General features: G+C 25.9%; 3 protein-coding genes and 1 long non-coding RNA gene across 5 annotated transcripts in view; 2 read left to right on the top strand and 2 right to left on the bottom strand.

The window, feature by feature from the left end:
* LOC102681934 overlaps positions 1-7875 on the bottom strand; it is a 31636-nt gene extending 23761 nt beyond the window's left edge. The window contains exon 1 of the mRNA XM_031508402.1: positions 7436-7875. Within this exon, the coding sequence (XP_031364262.1) occupies positions 7436-7825 (390 nt within the window). The 5' untranslated portion in view covers positions 7826-7875. The remainder of the gene's footprint in view (positions 1-7435) is intronic.
* Positions 1750-5527, bottom strand: LOC102681846. The gene is made up of 2 exons (XR_421100.2): positions 5195-5527; positions 1750-2113 (listed from the first exon to the last, which is right to left on the bottom strand). It is a non-coding gene; the product is annotated as an uncharacterized LOC102681846 (long non-coding RNA).
* A 1993-nt stretch (positions 7876-9868) lies between the features above and the next one.
* Positions 9869-12819, top strand: LOC102681718 (dihydrolipoyl dehydrogenase, mitochondrial). Its single transcript, XM_006611254.2, has 7 exons — positions 9869-10087; positions 10456-10738; positions 10822-11188; positions 11260-11604; positions 11692-11783; positions 12096-12421; positions 12490-12819. The coding sequence occupies exons 1-7, from the start codon at positions 10043-10045 to the stop codon at positions 12553-12555; spliced, it is 1524 nt and encodes a 507-aa protein (XP_006611317.1). The 5' UTR covers positions 9869-10042; the 3' UTR covers positions 12556-12819.
* A 354-nt stretch (positions 12820-13173) lies between these two features.
* LOC102680504 (dedicator of cytokinesis protein 3) overlaps positions 13174-16197 on the top strand; it is a 51754-nt gene continuing 48730 nt past the window's right edge. For both annotated transcript variants that reach the window (XM_006611243.2, XM_006611244.2), the window contains exon 1: positions 13174-13396. In XM_006611243.2, the coding sequence (XP_006611306.1) occupies positions 13363-13396 (34 nt within the window). In that variant the 5' untranslated portion in view covers positions 13174-13362. The remainder of the gene's footprint in view (positions 13397-16197) is intronic.

Raw genomic sequence — 16197 nt, 5'->3', positions numbered from 1 at the left:
ATAATTATTTTCAATCCTCATTGCGTTATAATTAAGAGGAATATTTTATTCGCATTGAATCTAATTGTAAATACTAAATACTATTACTATTTGCTCATAATTTACATGTTATATTATATATTATATTAATTTATAGAAATATTTCATTTCTCCATTGTTTCAACTATATATCTCAAATTTTCTTGAGAATTTTTCACTCCTTACTATTTACAACACCTCAGTTGCAGTCGTAAGTTCAGAATAAGTTGGTCGACGAGACAATGGCGAGTGCACTTATGCTCTCAGCTCGAATGTGCGCCAACGCCGACGAGTCCATTGCCAAGATTAATTTGACAATAATTGCTTCCTACGAGGTGGAAACAGAGGAAACCAGGGAATATTCTTACTTTATATCTTATTGCAAAAGCTAGTTGCCTATCGCGGGAAATTATAGCTTGCGCGAGCCTATAAAATATACCCAGAACGCGATTATCGATTTTTATCTGTTCTATAAAAACTGTAATTTAACGAGTTTTTTTCTTAAGCGACTTTCGCTGCATCCAACGCTAGATAAATTTCCTTTTCCTGGATAAATACATGAGAACCAAGGAATTATTTCAAATTAATATATTTCAATTGTGCTATGTAACTGAAGAAAATATTTAACATTTACAATAAAAAAGATTTATAAAGACAACATATGTATTATACAAAACTTTTTAAAGTATCATTATTAAATATATAATACATTTATTAAAAATATTAAATTATTATACAATTATTAAAAATATTAGAACAGATTTAGAAATTGAAAAAGAAAGGGGTATTTGTAATTAAAAATTTGTAAAGATTTGTAATTAAAATAAAAATTAAAAAAAAATTTAACTTAAAATTAATTTGATTTAACAAAAATTTAAAAAAAAAATGATAAAAAATATTTATATATATCTTTTATAATTTGGCATATATACACATATTACAATATTTAATATATTAAAATTATATATTAAATATATATTCAATATATGTATATATATAATTAACCATTTAAATATTTTTTTAAATTAATATAATAAATATTAGAGTTAATATTTTATAAATCCCATATCTATAATCAATTCTAATTTATTATAATGCTAATAATATTTTAAAAAAATATCATTATATATGAACATATATTATATTCCTAAAATTTTCTATGAAATTTTTCAAACATTGTGGCAAATAACTATATATTAATTCAAAAAATAAAAACATTTAAAGAAAAAGACAATAAAATGAATGAAAATAACTAGTTGTTTTCGATCGCTTTGTATCACTAATATCAACTCGACAGTCTAGGTACTTTGCGATAACCTCGCCAACGGAATCTAGTCTTGAACGCATAACCAGTTCTTTGGTTAATTAATGCTGCAAAACTGGTAGTCTTGCGCTTTCAGACTCTACCGGGTATTTATCTCGTTCATTGCACCACCCTAGTTTTAATGTTTTCATATTATTAAATATATATAATTTTTAATATTTTTGTTCGATCGCACGTTTCACTAGTATAGCAATATATGATAACAGTGCCTCAATAATATCAGATATATTTTGTTTCGATAATTGGATTCACAATTATCCATTTCTTGAAAATTTTTTCAACTTTACTTGATTCTTTGTATTTACAATGAACGTTGGAATTTTTTTCATTTCTCTCAGATTTATTTTTTCTCATTCTTGCTAAAATATATAATAAATAAATAAAATAATAAATAAAATAAATATATAATAAATAAATAAGCGAATTAAACATGTGATAACGCCAGATAATTCTCAGAATAATAGAACACCTGCCTCTCTCGTTAATAGATGCGATGCGATCCCAATATGCGTCTGCTACCGAAGCTGCTACTCATGTACATTCTCCTTCATAAGTTTGGATACACGCCATTTTTAATGATTGATATATAATTATTATGATGTTCAAATTTTATTATGAATATGTAGTTTCTATTATAATATATATGTATTATATATTATAAATTGAATAATTTAATTGTTTAAACTTTATAAATAATTGAAAGTACATTAAGTTCTATAATCCTGCAATGCAATATGGGATTCCTTGGATAGACAAATCCGAAAATAACATCTGAAATAAGGAAAAGATTTATGAATAACAAAACTTTTAGAAGCATGGACAATATATGGAAAAATATATAAATATAAAATATTAAGATTAAAAGTAAGTAGTAAATTAGCGCAAAGTAAAATTTATTTATATAAAATTTAGTGAAATTAATTAATAATTTCATGTTTTTTTTCTAGATAATTATTACAATTAAAGAAGTATCCACATATTTATGGATGGGAATGTACTTCGCATTGACTGCTAAAAAAAAATTTTCTTGAATTAGCTGATCCACTTTCGATTATAGAATAAATAAAAATAGATTATGGATATATGGATTTATGTTTCTGTTAATAAATAACCGTTCTTTATTAATTATTCATCAACTGTAGCAAGCTTTGTATATGTATATGTATTACTTGAATAATATAATCATTCCACGATGAATATCTCGATATCATAAACACAAAAGAGATCGCAAGGAATTGGAGGACATTCTCGATATTCTGGAATTTTATTGGAATTTATACTTTTAGAATCGGAAGGCGAATAAGGCAATTCTTTTATATTTCTTTAACTTGTCGAAATCGCGATAAATTGCGAAAGTGAAAATGTGAATATTCGTGGTGAATGCCGACATTTGATGGGGCTTAATTAAAATACAAGGAGAAGAAAAGATGCAGATACGTGACAAGGGAGAAAGTTCATTCACCAGAAATTGAACGTGGAACAGTGGTGCGCAATTGTAAAGTTCAGCCACTTCGTGTCGAATTCTTGTCGACTTTCGCAATTTTCATCTACGTGGCAGGATTTTCATTATGAAATAATTGAGAATTCCGTTCGTTTCATTTTCACGATCAGTAACAAGTGGCACAGCATGATGGATATGGCAAAGCTTTGAATACATTACAAGCGAAATCCAAACTAAAAAAAATTCTAGCAGCGATAATATATCTCGCCATTATTTCATATTGTAGATAAAATTTCATTTTAATTACGTTAAAATAGATAAAAGCATATATTAATCAAAGGATTTTCAATGTAAATATTATAAATTCAATCTATGATTGAATTCTTATTATGAACTAATTTTTTAGTAATTTAATTTATACTACAGTTTAAAATAAAATTGTATTTATTACATGATGCATGAATTATATTATAATGATTCACACAAATATTTGAACACTTTTATAGAAAAAATTTATATATATATACGATATTACATATTACACAAAACTTTCTAAAATGTTTTTAATATTATATATACATTTAACTATCAAAATTTAAGTTTAGATAAAGTTTGAAACAAATCTGAAAATAAACAATTATAAAATATTTATTATGATTATATATTCTAATATAGTTAAAAAAATACAATTATTATCATATTAATAAGTTTAACATTTAGTAAGGTCTTTATTTTTTATACATATTTTCTAAACTTTTTTTAATTAATATTTTATCTATCTTGATAATCATATTTATAAAATGGTACATTAAAAAATATTGTATAATATATAGAATATGTTCAATAATACATTAAAAAGTTTTGTATAATATAGAATATAGATATTTTGTATAATAGAATATATTTATATATGTTTTTTATGAAAGTATTCAAATATTTTAAGTAAGTTAATATATGTTATCACAGGTTAAATATGGTGGTCGCTTTTATGCGTTTCTATCTATGATGTCTACATTAAATTTAAAATATTTTTTGTGTTTATACAAATTCTTACAAATATTGACATGATTCAAATATTATTTCAAAATCAATAAACTTTTTGAACTTTGAATGGAATCGTTATCTATTCTAAATTCGTCAATAACAAATACGAACGATATTCCTTGTTAGGTTAAGTAAGCACGTGTCACTGACGTAATTCGATCGAATTGGAAGTAAATATTCTTCGTTATACATAGATATCTCCACGCGAATTGCAATAACAAAAATTTAATGATTAATCATTCCCTCATAAATTGGATCGACTAAAAACAGAAATATCTAATACATGTAAATTATTTCTTCAATATTTATCATGAACAAAAATTCTTTTTCACTTGTCTCTTCTTTACTTTTTCCTTTTTGATTCTTGATAAAAGATTTTATTAAGTATCATCTGTGCGATTAATTATTGTATCAATCGTCCTGATTCTATTATAATTATTAATGTTTTTTGACAAACCTAATGAAAAATTTATTTATAAAATATGTTTTGAAGTAAATCAAATTAAGTAAAAATTAAGAACAAACAAAATATAGGAATCTTCCAGCGACAGATTCTAAATCATTAAAAAATAATTAATTATTAATTTATTAAAATTTTTAATTATTAATTTATCAATTTTTAAAAATGTATTTTCTTTTTTTATATCTTTTTCGTTTTCTTTTTATTTTAACACATCAATTAACCATAATTAACAATAGTTAATGGTATAATAACATACGATTTTAAGAGAAAATTTTATGTAAAATAACAAGTCATAAATGACTCACAACTAACCACTTCATGTTGTTAGTAATCAGTCAACCATTTGAGGGTTAAACAAGAAATAAAGCAGTATATATAATAAAACTCATTTGCAGTGCTTGAGACTTTTTATGACTATCATTTATTTCTTTCTATGTCCAATTTTCTTGCTATTTCAAAAACCAAAATAAAAATAATTAATTTATTTTTTGCAACAAAAATAAGATTTTTATAATATATATAGTTATAAAACGTTAGAAAAGAATTAATATAGAATAAATAGAATAAAAACAAATGATGATTAATTTATTAAATTAAAATATATTTTATTATAATAAATTCAGCATAATTCATATTTTCCATTATCCAATAGAAATTCTTTCCGAAAAGTTTAAGGATAGTAAGTACGACATATGAAAGCATTTAACGTTTCGACAAAGGATACGAAAATAAACTAAGCGATATTACTTTTCAAGAAGGAATTACACAAAACACATAATTTAAAGAAAGAAACTGTTTATAACTAACTATGCAAAAATTCACTTAATAACGTTCTAAATTTGTATTGTAAGAATCCAATAACGTAATATAAGATAACGAAGGAAATATATATTAAATCACTCACTGTAAAGCCAGAGGATCACGTTGACACAGTCAGATACGGAAAATCTTATCCACGAAAGAAAGACAAAATATCAGAATGGAATCACGCCGCGAATCGCGCACAGCCCCAAAGAAAAATGTTCGAAGCACGAGCGTAAACATCGAACTGAAGCTGCCAGGCAAGCTGCACTGCAACACCACGCTAGACCCGACCTTAATAAGCTGCTTTCACACCAAACTCGCGCTTTTTCAACCAACACTAATCTCTGTGTTTCAATCTTCAAATCTTATGATCATCTTTCATTATGTTCATGTGAATACAAATACGCGAATACGCTTCTCATTCTTACAATTTTCAACAATTTTCTGTACTTTGTTCGAGAGATGATTGCGAAAAAAATTGAAGATTTGAGATTTTAATTATTTTTTACAATAGATATATTGATATATCATTTTCTGAAAGTAAGTATTGATCAAATTTTAATTGACTTTATTAACGAACATCATTTATTTGATTTTATTTCGTAATTAGTATAAATAACAAAAAACATCGATTAAATATTTATCAACTCATTATTCGTTTTGAATTCTTATAATTATTTTTTTATCTTTGTTTTTGAATTCTTATAATTATATAACCTCGAAATAGCAGATTCTTCATCAATATTTTAATATAGCCGGTCAATGCTCCCTGGCATTCAAGTGTTGCAAGTATATTTGGAACTAATTTTCTTCTTCTACTTCCGTCATACTAGCATTACACGAGTTAGTCATAGCATCACTTTTACCAACTACTTCCCTTGAATATCAAGGGATTAAATCAAATTCTTTGAAAAAAGATTAATTCAAAAAGAAATAAAAATTCTATGATAAATAATGGAACGTTTATTGCAAAAAAAATTGGAAAGGTAAAATTATGTAAAATTGCTAGTGCGAAAAATAGCATAGTTGGATTCGGTGTGAATAGAACTTAAATTGAATTCCGCACAAAGAAAGGCATTCGATGGAAAAGAACCTGCAACGGACTTCGGGCCCGCATCTTCCAGGTCCGAACCTAATTCATCTTAGGGCCCTGCGATCGCATGATTGCACTAGATTTCTCGATAAATACAGTTCTTCGAGGAATTTCTTATGAAAATTGCGTTCTTTAATTTTAGAAAATGCATTATCATCGATAAAAATTTAATCACGATAGAAGGATGTTTTTCATTCTTGATTTTCTAGTCGATAAATGACCAAGCATAGAAGTGTAATGTGCAAACAAACGTACGATTTAATTTTTCCTGAAACGTTTTCATCTTAGGACGATTCACATTTTCAGAGACAACTTTAATGACCGTTCGAAAAACCATATGATAATAAATTGTCGCAGAATTATGTACTTATGATCAAACGTAAAATAACTCTCTTTTTTTGATTAATGATATATATTCGTCATTATGAGAAATCTCGTGATTAATTTCAAATACTTTCCATCAAGCTTGCGTATGTTTAAGATGAAATTCTATTTTAGAATTAGCATAATGGTTAACATTTTATTATGACAAATTCAAATTTTAAATTGAAATATAAAATAATTTTATAAAATCATAAAAATTAAAAGTAAATAAAGTATTACGTAAATCATAAACAAACAATGTCTTAAATTTATGATTACGTACCATATTTTATGTCTCGTATAATTCACTTAATTATATCTTTGACAATTATTAACTTGCAAGTCATTGCAAACACATGCATTATAGAATTTATTGCAATCAATTTGTCCATTATATGTACTATAAATACGGATCATGTACATAAATATGGATTATGTACATAAATATACAAAAGAGTGGATTTAAAAAATGGATTTATTCGCTCGAGCAAAAATTATGTGTGATTTTCAATTAATATCTATATTATAAATCAGTTATAATAAATAAAATCAATTTTTAATCGAATAATGTGTTTGTAATTTTTAATATTATCGATATTGTATGTAATTTCGATTTAATATCAAAACGGTAATAGTATTATATATAATATAATATATTTCAAAAATATTTAATATATTTTAAACCTAGTTATTTAAAATTGATTGTCAATATATTGTACATTATTTCTAAATGTATATATTTTCTATATAAATAATAATTTCTTAATAGAAATAATAATATTTATTATATTGAACATATGTATGAAATTATATTGAAAACATAAAAACACTTAAACTAACACACAAAAATTCAAGAAAGAAATAATTCAGAAAAGTATAACATACCTCATTATCGTGATGACTGTTAGAAGGCACTTTATCGGAGAGCTCCTTGATGAAGTTCTCCGAGTTTGTCTCATTTGGAAAATCCGGTTGTTCACTCGTCTTAGGTATCTTGAAACAGCTATTTGAATCTTGAATAGAATCAGATGAAGTACTTTCCTGTGTGATTAGATTTGCTTTCTCTTTCTTCTGATTCTGCTGATCCTTCTCGTGATATTCAGATTCACTGAAGCACTTTTCAAAACTGGATACTCGTTGAAGGATCGTTGGCGAATTAGAAATCGTTTCACAATATTCGAGTTCGTTTTTCAAATTATCATTACTTTTATTGCATATTCGTGGAGGATCTTGATCGCGAAATGTTCTGCGTTGGCCTTTTATTATTTCACACATTTTTTTTTTCTTATTTTAATGTAAATCAATTAAATTGTTTACATTTTCTTGAACATATTATAAAATTACTAGTCTCGAAAACCTTGAATATTATGTATCAGCATTATTATTTTTTTTCATGCATTAAATATTTCTATAAATTACAATTATATCATTAGAATATTATTGTAAAATTCTTGTAATAACTTTATCAAATATTAAACAATTTAGATTCAGTCATACTTGAATTCATTAATAATAATTAAATTATTAATTAATTAAATTATATTTGTTCAATAATACATGTATGTGGAATTTAAGTAAAAGAAAAATCTTAATAAAACAAATTTCGTAATATCATTCCGTATTAAATTAAGAAAATGCCATTTATTTTATTAAAATGAAAAATACTAACCGGTTTTCAATAAATGTTTCTTCTAGGGTTAACTTTGCTTCTTGACGTATAATACTTCCACGAGCCAAAGAGACGCAAACAGTACTATCTCGCCAAGGGCCAAACGACTCATGCGTCATACGGAAGGACATCTGTTGCCCTTTTCCCTCGACCCCTAATGTTCTTTTCGTTTCTCTCTTTAGCTATTGGTTTATATCTCTTTTTTTTTGTTTTTTCGATTTTATTCTTTTTGACAAGAAATAAAAATTGTTCTTACATTTTTAATTAAAAATAAATATTCTGTAAATTTTATAAAATTGATTTATTAAATTAATTTCAATGTTGGAACAAAAATTTGAAGTATCGACTATAGTTAAAATTTCAATCCATAAATCGATGAATGTTAAGTTTCAGAGAAACATTTTTTTACATGGCCGCAAGATGGCATAAATTCTTTACATTTTATCTAGCTATATTTAAAAATTCACAAAGATGAATTGCAATAAAAAAAAAAAGATTTAATAGAAATTTGATATCTTTGATATTTCTTTTATCTAATAATTCAAAATAATATTTTTACATAAAGAAATAATACTGGTAAATTATTATTATATATACAATTTAATGAAATATAAATATACGAATCTATCGAAATAATTAAATTGAATATAAAATTAAAAATATTTTATTCATATATTTAAGTACTTGATTAGATTATAGATATAGATTACAATTATAAATTTTCAATTTAAATTTCTTATTATTATAATTTTAAATTAATTCTTCGTTTTCTAATGTTAAAAACTATTATAGATATAATAGTATAATAGAAAACCATAGACGAAACATTAGATAGACATGAAATGCAATTCATTTCTATATTTCTTATAATATTATTGATTAAAAATAGAATAATATTATTATATTATTCGTTGTTAGCATTAAATCTTAATATTAAAATCTGTGATTATATGTATATTATAATTATTTTGATAATTTAAAAATATTTATATTGTATATCATAGAAATAAATCAACAAAAATTGCATTTCATTTTATCAAATTTTAAATTAAATTTTAATTGCACAAATAGAAAAACAATATAGTTAAGAATTAATCTTATTCTATTTATCTTAAAACATCTTAACACAATCTTAAAACAATTTTATTTAAAATTTTTATTTATTTGACATGAGTTCATAGCAATAAATAAAGTTATATCCTGAATTTACAGATCTTATATGTATACCTTCATAAGATCATATAGAAACTTACAATTATTATCATTATTGATATAGAATAAGTTATTATAAACGATTATAATATAATAATTTTTATTGTAAATTTATATTTTTTTAAATTTATTATAACTAATAATTTATATATTTTTATAAAAATTATTATATAATATATTTAAAATAATTAATTATGAATTATTTTTTTTGATAATATATATATTTTTTTAACGTAATGAAAAAAATTATTAATTTTATAAATTTTAATTATTTGTTTAGAATAATTGATATATAATTGATCGCAAGTAATTTTTTTAATTTTAAGTTTCCATTTACGAGGCACGAAATCTTATAAAATATTAAGTCTATGCTATATCTTGTTTAGATCCAAATCGAATCAATGAAAAAAAAGTTATTTTATTTTGTTGCATAATAGATCACTAGCGCCATCAAGCAGCTACTTTTGAAACACATAGCCAATATATCGAATTATCAAAGCTCAAGCGAGTTGGATGATATTGAAGTAACCGGTAGTGTTCATTTTTCACTGCCGTGGACTCGTTTTCTTTTTGACCCCCTTTATATTAGATAGTAAAGTATATTATAAAGAATGATGCAAGCTACTTTTTGGAGTTTAGTGACTACTTCTGGGAAAGTAAGTTAAAAAAGAAAATTATTCATTATCCAGTGACATTCATACATCACAATCTTCACTATCGAACCATACATACTTAATCTATTTCGTAACATCTTGAAGGACAAATGATTTTCTTGTATATTTCATTTAATTATTGACTTAACTATCTTTGCTATCAGTTTTTTTTAGATATAAATTATTAATCAGATATTTGAAAAAGCAAAATTAATTTCTTAAATTCATTATTCAACGTAAAAGTGCATTTTTTTTTACCTGTTGGTTATGTCATCTATATTTGATTTTTTCAAAATTAAAAAGATGCAAAGATAAATAAAGTTAAAAAAATACTTTTTTAATTAACATTTTTCTTTTTCTAATTTTACCAGCCATCATGTGTCAAACGTATTGTACCTGGATTGATAGCTGCACAACAACGTAGATATACTAGTAATTTAGAAGCTGATCTTGTAGTAATAGGTGGTGGGCCTGGTGGATATGTTGCATCAATTAAAGCAGCACAATTGGGAATGAAGACAATTTGCATAGAAAAAGATGAAACTTTAGGTGGAACTTGTCTTAATGTTGGATGCATTCCATCAAAATCTTTGTTAAACAATTCACATTATTATCATATGACACATGGAGATTTACAAAATCGTGGCATTATAAGTATTTAATTTATTTATAATTTCTTCTTTTTTAAATTAAAAATTTAATATCATAATTTAACTATCATTTCTTTTTTCTTGCAGTTGAAAGTGTTAAGCTTAATCTTGATAAAGTGATGGAACAAAAACGGAATGTAATAAAAGCTTTAACAGGTGGTATTGCTGGCTTATTTAAAAAGAATAAAATAGAGTGGGTAAAAGGTCATGGAAAAATTACTGGTCCAAATCAAGTAGTTGCACTTAGTCCAGATGGTTCAGTAGTAAGCACAATTAATACTAAAAATATTATAATTGCCACTGGCAGTGAAGTTACACCATTTCCGGGTATAGAATTTGATGAAAAACAAATTCTTTCATCTACCGGAGCTTTATCATTAGATAATATACCTAAAAAATTTATAGTAATTGGTGCTGGTGTCATTGGATTGGAATTAGGCTCAGTTTGGCAGAGGTATTTTTCTTATCGAAATTAAATATATGGAATGTAAATGATCTTTAATTGCTTTAATTATTAATTACTAGGTTTGGTTCACAAGTAACAGCAATTGAATATTCACCAACTATTGGTGGATTAGCTATCGACCATGAAGTTAGTCAAACATTACAAAAAATTTTAAGTAAACAAGGCTTAAACTTTAAATTGGGAACAAAAGTTACTGGTGCAAAAAAAACAGGCAATGAAATTATTGTTTCTGTTGAAGATGCAAAAGATCCTAGCAAGAAAGAGGATATTTCTTGCAATGTGCTTTTAATTTGTATTGGCAGGAGGCCATATACATGGAATTTAGGATTAGAAGATATAGGAATTGAAAGAGACAAATTAGGTCGAGTTCCTGTAAATAACAGATTCCAAACAGTAATACCTAAGTAAGTATATGTTGTTTTTTTTTTCTTATATATTTTTTTTATTTTTTTAATTCGTATAATATTATGTGTAAAATTACTTTTATATAGTATTTATGCTATTGGAGATTGTATCCATGGACCAATGTTGGCTCATAAAGCTGAAGAAGAGGGTATTATTACAGTTGAAGGCATTGCCGGAGGTAATAAGATATATATATATATATATATATTGTATATTGCTAATAAGTTGATATACGGAAAAATATAGAATCTAAGATAAGCCAACTTAAACAAGCATATAGTCGAACATATAATCGAGTCATATGCATTCTTATAATTAGCTAAATTTATCATATCTATTAACATAACTATCATCGAGCATATATCAATATATGTTACGTTTAGTAAGGCAAATGGCTTACCACCCGCACGTCTTTCCAGATACCAACTTACTAGCAGTGCATCATACTTTTATATACTGAAAAATTTATAAAAATTATACATTTGTACAGGTGCCATTCATATCGATTACAATTGTGTACCTAATGTAATATATACACATCCAGAAGTTGGTTGGGTTGGCAAAACAGAGGAAGATTTAAAAAAAGAAGGTGTTGCGTATAAAGTTGGGAAATTCCCACATTTAGCAAATTCCAGAGCAAAAACGAATCTCGAAACGGATGGTTTTGTTAAAGTATTAGCAGATAAAAATACAGACAGATTATTGGGAGTACATATGATTGGTTCAGTTGCTGGTGAATTGATTAATGAAGCAGTTCTTGCAATAGAATATGGAGCAAGTGCAGAAGATGTTGCAAGGACATGTCATGCACATCCAGTAAGTATTACAACGATATATAATCAAATATTAAATATAATATTGAATATTGATTTTATCATTTACAGACATGTTCGGAAGCCTTTAAAGAAGCCTGTTTAGCCGCATATTTTGGAAAACCTATCAATTTTTAAATCAATAAATCAATAAACAAAGCATTAATAATATAATTCATCGTAGCTTCGATCTAGTCTACACTCAATTTGAAACGCGCTGTATACATTTGGTCTACATCAGGTCTTTGTCATCATTTATTTTACTTTATATAAGAACAAAAACTGTACATAAAACTTTAAGAGAATTTATGAAATTTATATTTTATAGTAGATTTACTTTTGTTTCTTGATAATTGTATTTATTTTAAATAAATGGATAATATACTACAAAAAGTAGGAATATAAAAGAGTTGTTTTTAATTTTATATATTGCAGTAATAAGTGCGTAGAGATAAATTTTTATAACGTTATTATCAAAATCTTCTTGATTTTATAAAAACGTATTCTTAAACTTTAGATTATAAGATTATAAGATTCAAAGTATAATATATTCATGATAGTAAATGATCAAATAGATGCGTAATTTATGAACAATTATATTTTTTTCTTTGAAATATAAAATTTTTTGATATTTACAAATAACTATCCAAATCGAAATAAAATTATAAAAAATAAATTTGAATTTGGAAGAACAAGCCAAAATTAGTGACTAAATACGTTCCTGAAGAACACGTGACCAAAGCAGCAGTAGCGGCGTTGCCGGCAATCAGCGACAACTCGTAGTAGCCATCGGCAACATTGCTCAACGCCAGAGAGAGAGAGCTGTGAGGGTGGCACTTGTGCGGCAAACACACCCAATGTTTGTGTTTTCGAATTTTTCGTGATACTACGAGTGGTTGGTGGCCGTTTGGCAAGGCATGTAGCACCGTTATTGAATCGTTCGAGATGTGGATGACGACGAAAACCAAATACGCCGTCGGTGAGTTCTCGAAGATGTTCTTTCGCTATTAACGCGCGGCATCGACCCGCGGATCTGTCAAACCGCTCGTGTCTTATCCGCGCGATTCTTTCGCGAGATCAGTGATAATCGGATATTGTCGCTTAACAATTGACAACTCCATACCGCTGATGTGTATAGACTGCATCGCGATTTTCTTCTCACGCGTCAGGTATTTTAGTGTCAATGATTTGATTAATAAATATCTTGAATTCTTTTGATTATACTACCGCATAATACGCTCAAGATATGATATTGCGACTATAATTGTATTGTTACGTGTTTGTATATAATAATATATATATAAATATACACACATATATCGTATGCTACTATTTTATTACGTGTCTTCGACTCCCATTCATGCATTGATCGTGGAAGAGTAGTAAGCAGAGTCCGATAAAACGACTAATACTGAATTTGAAACTTTGAAACTTGACTAACTTTGTCTTGTCAGATTTTGATTTTTGTTTTCTTTTTTTTTAATTCTTTTTTTCTTATTATTTTTTATTTTTTCTTATTACATCTATACATATCACAAAATCAACAAAAATATAATTTCATTATATATGATAACTTCAAAAGTAATTGTTGTAATTAACTTTTGAAAATTTCTCTCAATAGATGCTAGTATTAGTTTTAAATTAGAGACAAAAAAATTTCTTTATTTTTTTTTATTGACTATTTTTTTATATACAGATTTAAATATTAATAAAATTTCAATATTAATCTATCGAATTTTGTTTCATAGTCAGCTGATAATTCTTTTAAATTGAAAATTCTCTGTAAAGATCTTGAATTATATTTAATTTTGTTTTTTCTTTGTTTCTTTCATTTGTTTCGTCTGGGATAGACGACGTCAACAGACTTGCATCCGCGCGCGTCCAGTGTTTTTAATGTTAATTCCTCTAGACTACTCTCAATATTTACAGCAGGCGGATATAACATCTTCGTCAGTCAGACTAATTCTTCTTTTTCCTGCTGCTAATTCTTCTCTTGGCATTTAAAATGCAGACGTTTTATCCTCTTCTTTAAATGAGATTAAAGATAAAGTTTCGAGGTTTTTAGCAATTTTCTGTTAAAAAAGTCATCTATATATATGACTAAAATGTACACTTGACACGTATTGCACTGCAAACTCTGAAGAGATACTTACAACGACCACGGTGAAATGAAAAATGTGCGTGAAATGCATGAAGTGTCGTTGAGATTTGAACGCGACTGTGAAACTTTTGATCAAAATCACTTTTATTTAAATTACATATCCTATTCTGAATACAAAATTTGCATGACAAACAAATTGCAAATATTCCAAATCGTTATATTTTCATTTATTATTTCTATGAAGAAAGAAAGAATTATTCATTGAACGAAAAGTGTTTTTTATCTATATAAGTGTTATTTAATAAATAATTCTTTTGTTTTTCATGAATGTTGCTCGCGACGTTTGTTTATTTCAATTAATTAATTTTGCTCAGAATAATAATTAGAATGTCGAAGAATCAATTGAACACGATATCCATGATCAACCGGAAATGCTCCCACTGTTTCAAATTGAACGCAAACTTGCGACGCGTCGCATTGAGTCGTGTCGCGTTTGTGTTACGTTGTGCCGCGTCAATTGCAGACCGAAACGGAGAGAAAAATTAACAATGTTTCGTGACGTTTCAAGAATCGAATGACTGTTCGCAGTCTATAGAAGAAGCAATGCGTCATGAGAGTTGACTAATCTTTGATTTTATTTTATACGCGAATCACCTTTCATTATGAGTTTTGTATATTTTTCACGATTTAAGGTTACGTTGACACATTCCAAACATATAATTCTAATTTCTACAAGATCATCATAAATTTTCTCAAGCAAACTTACTTTCAAATTATACATTAATTTGTTAAGATATAATTTTACCTTATGTGTATCTAATTAACACGAAGAATATATAACAAATATATTCGTTAAACACAGAATAAATGCATTTACTATGAATTGAAAATTGAATTACATTATGCAGTGATAATTGATTTTTTTGAAAAATCGATAATATTAGTGTTTTAAATATATTTAGAAACATTTTATTGATCACACTATGTAGTATTTTTGTTGTTTTAAATTTTTTACTTAAACATTTTAATAAAAACATAAGAAGGTAATTTCTTTTTTCAAAAATATACACAATAAATATACTTGTCATAACACAAAAAATTTCCATTTCGTTATGGCAATTATGTTACTAAAAACACTAATAACAAATTAATCATAATGATTTTAATCATAAATATTTCTGGCACAATATTTCATTCCAAATAGAAATAATATCGATTATTTTATCGTATATTATGTCTTTCAGTGATAAGATTATTCTTTGTTCAGATATAATTTAATTTGTCGATATCTTTTTTTATTTATGTTTTCTCAAGATTACATTATGGAAAACATGCTTCTGTGGAAATTTTTATATCTCATATTTTTTTATACTTTTCGTTAAATTTTTTTTAAAAATTTTCGCTTCCGGAACTATTTAAAGTATCAAAGAATAATATATTTAGTTTCACATAGTTGGTTACCTTTCTAATAATTATACACAATATTTTCTCAACGATTGCTGCACTATGATTAAGCAATCATTCTTAATCCCGTGAAACAAGAATCAAACAAATGCGTGGATGTACTAGGATCGGCTAAACATCTAAACTCTCATAAATCAATTCCGCCAATGTTATTACGTTTTATCACGTAATATTGAAAAAGTTTCCTTCTTAAAAATATATTCTAATTTTCTACT

This window comes from Apis dorsata, unplaced genomic scaffold (assembly GCF_000469605.1).
Source record: "Apis dorsata unplaced genomic scaffold, Apis dorsata 1.3 scaffold_85, whole genome shotgun sequence".
NCBI lineage: Eukaryota > Metazoa > Arthropoda > Insecta > Hymenoptera > Apidae > Apis > Apis dorsata.
Note: the sequence above shows the minus strand (reverse complement) of the source record. Positions and strands in the feature narration are given on the sequence as shown.

Coding starts and splice junctions, on each gene's coding strand:
- LOC102681718 (XM_006611254.2), top strand. CDS start 10,043: ATGATGCAAGCTACTTTTTGGAGTTTAGTGACTACTTCTGGGAAA. Junction 11,605..11,691: donor TTCCAAACAGTAATACCTAA/GTAAGTATATGT, acceptor ACTTTTATATAG/TATTTATGCTATTGGAGATT. Junction 12,422..12,489: donor GGACATGTCATGCACATCCA/GTAAGTATTACA, acceptor TATCATTTACAG/ACATGTTCGGAAGCCTTTAA.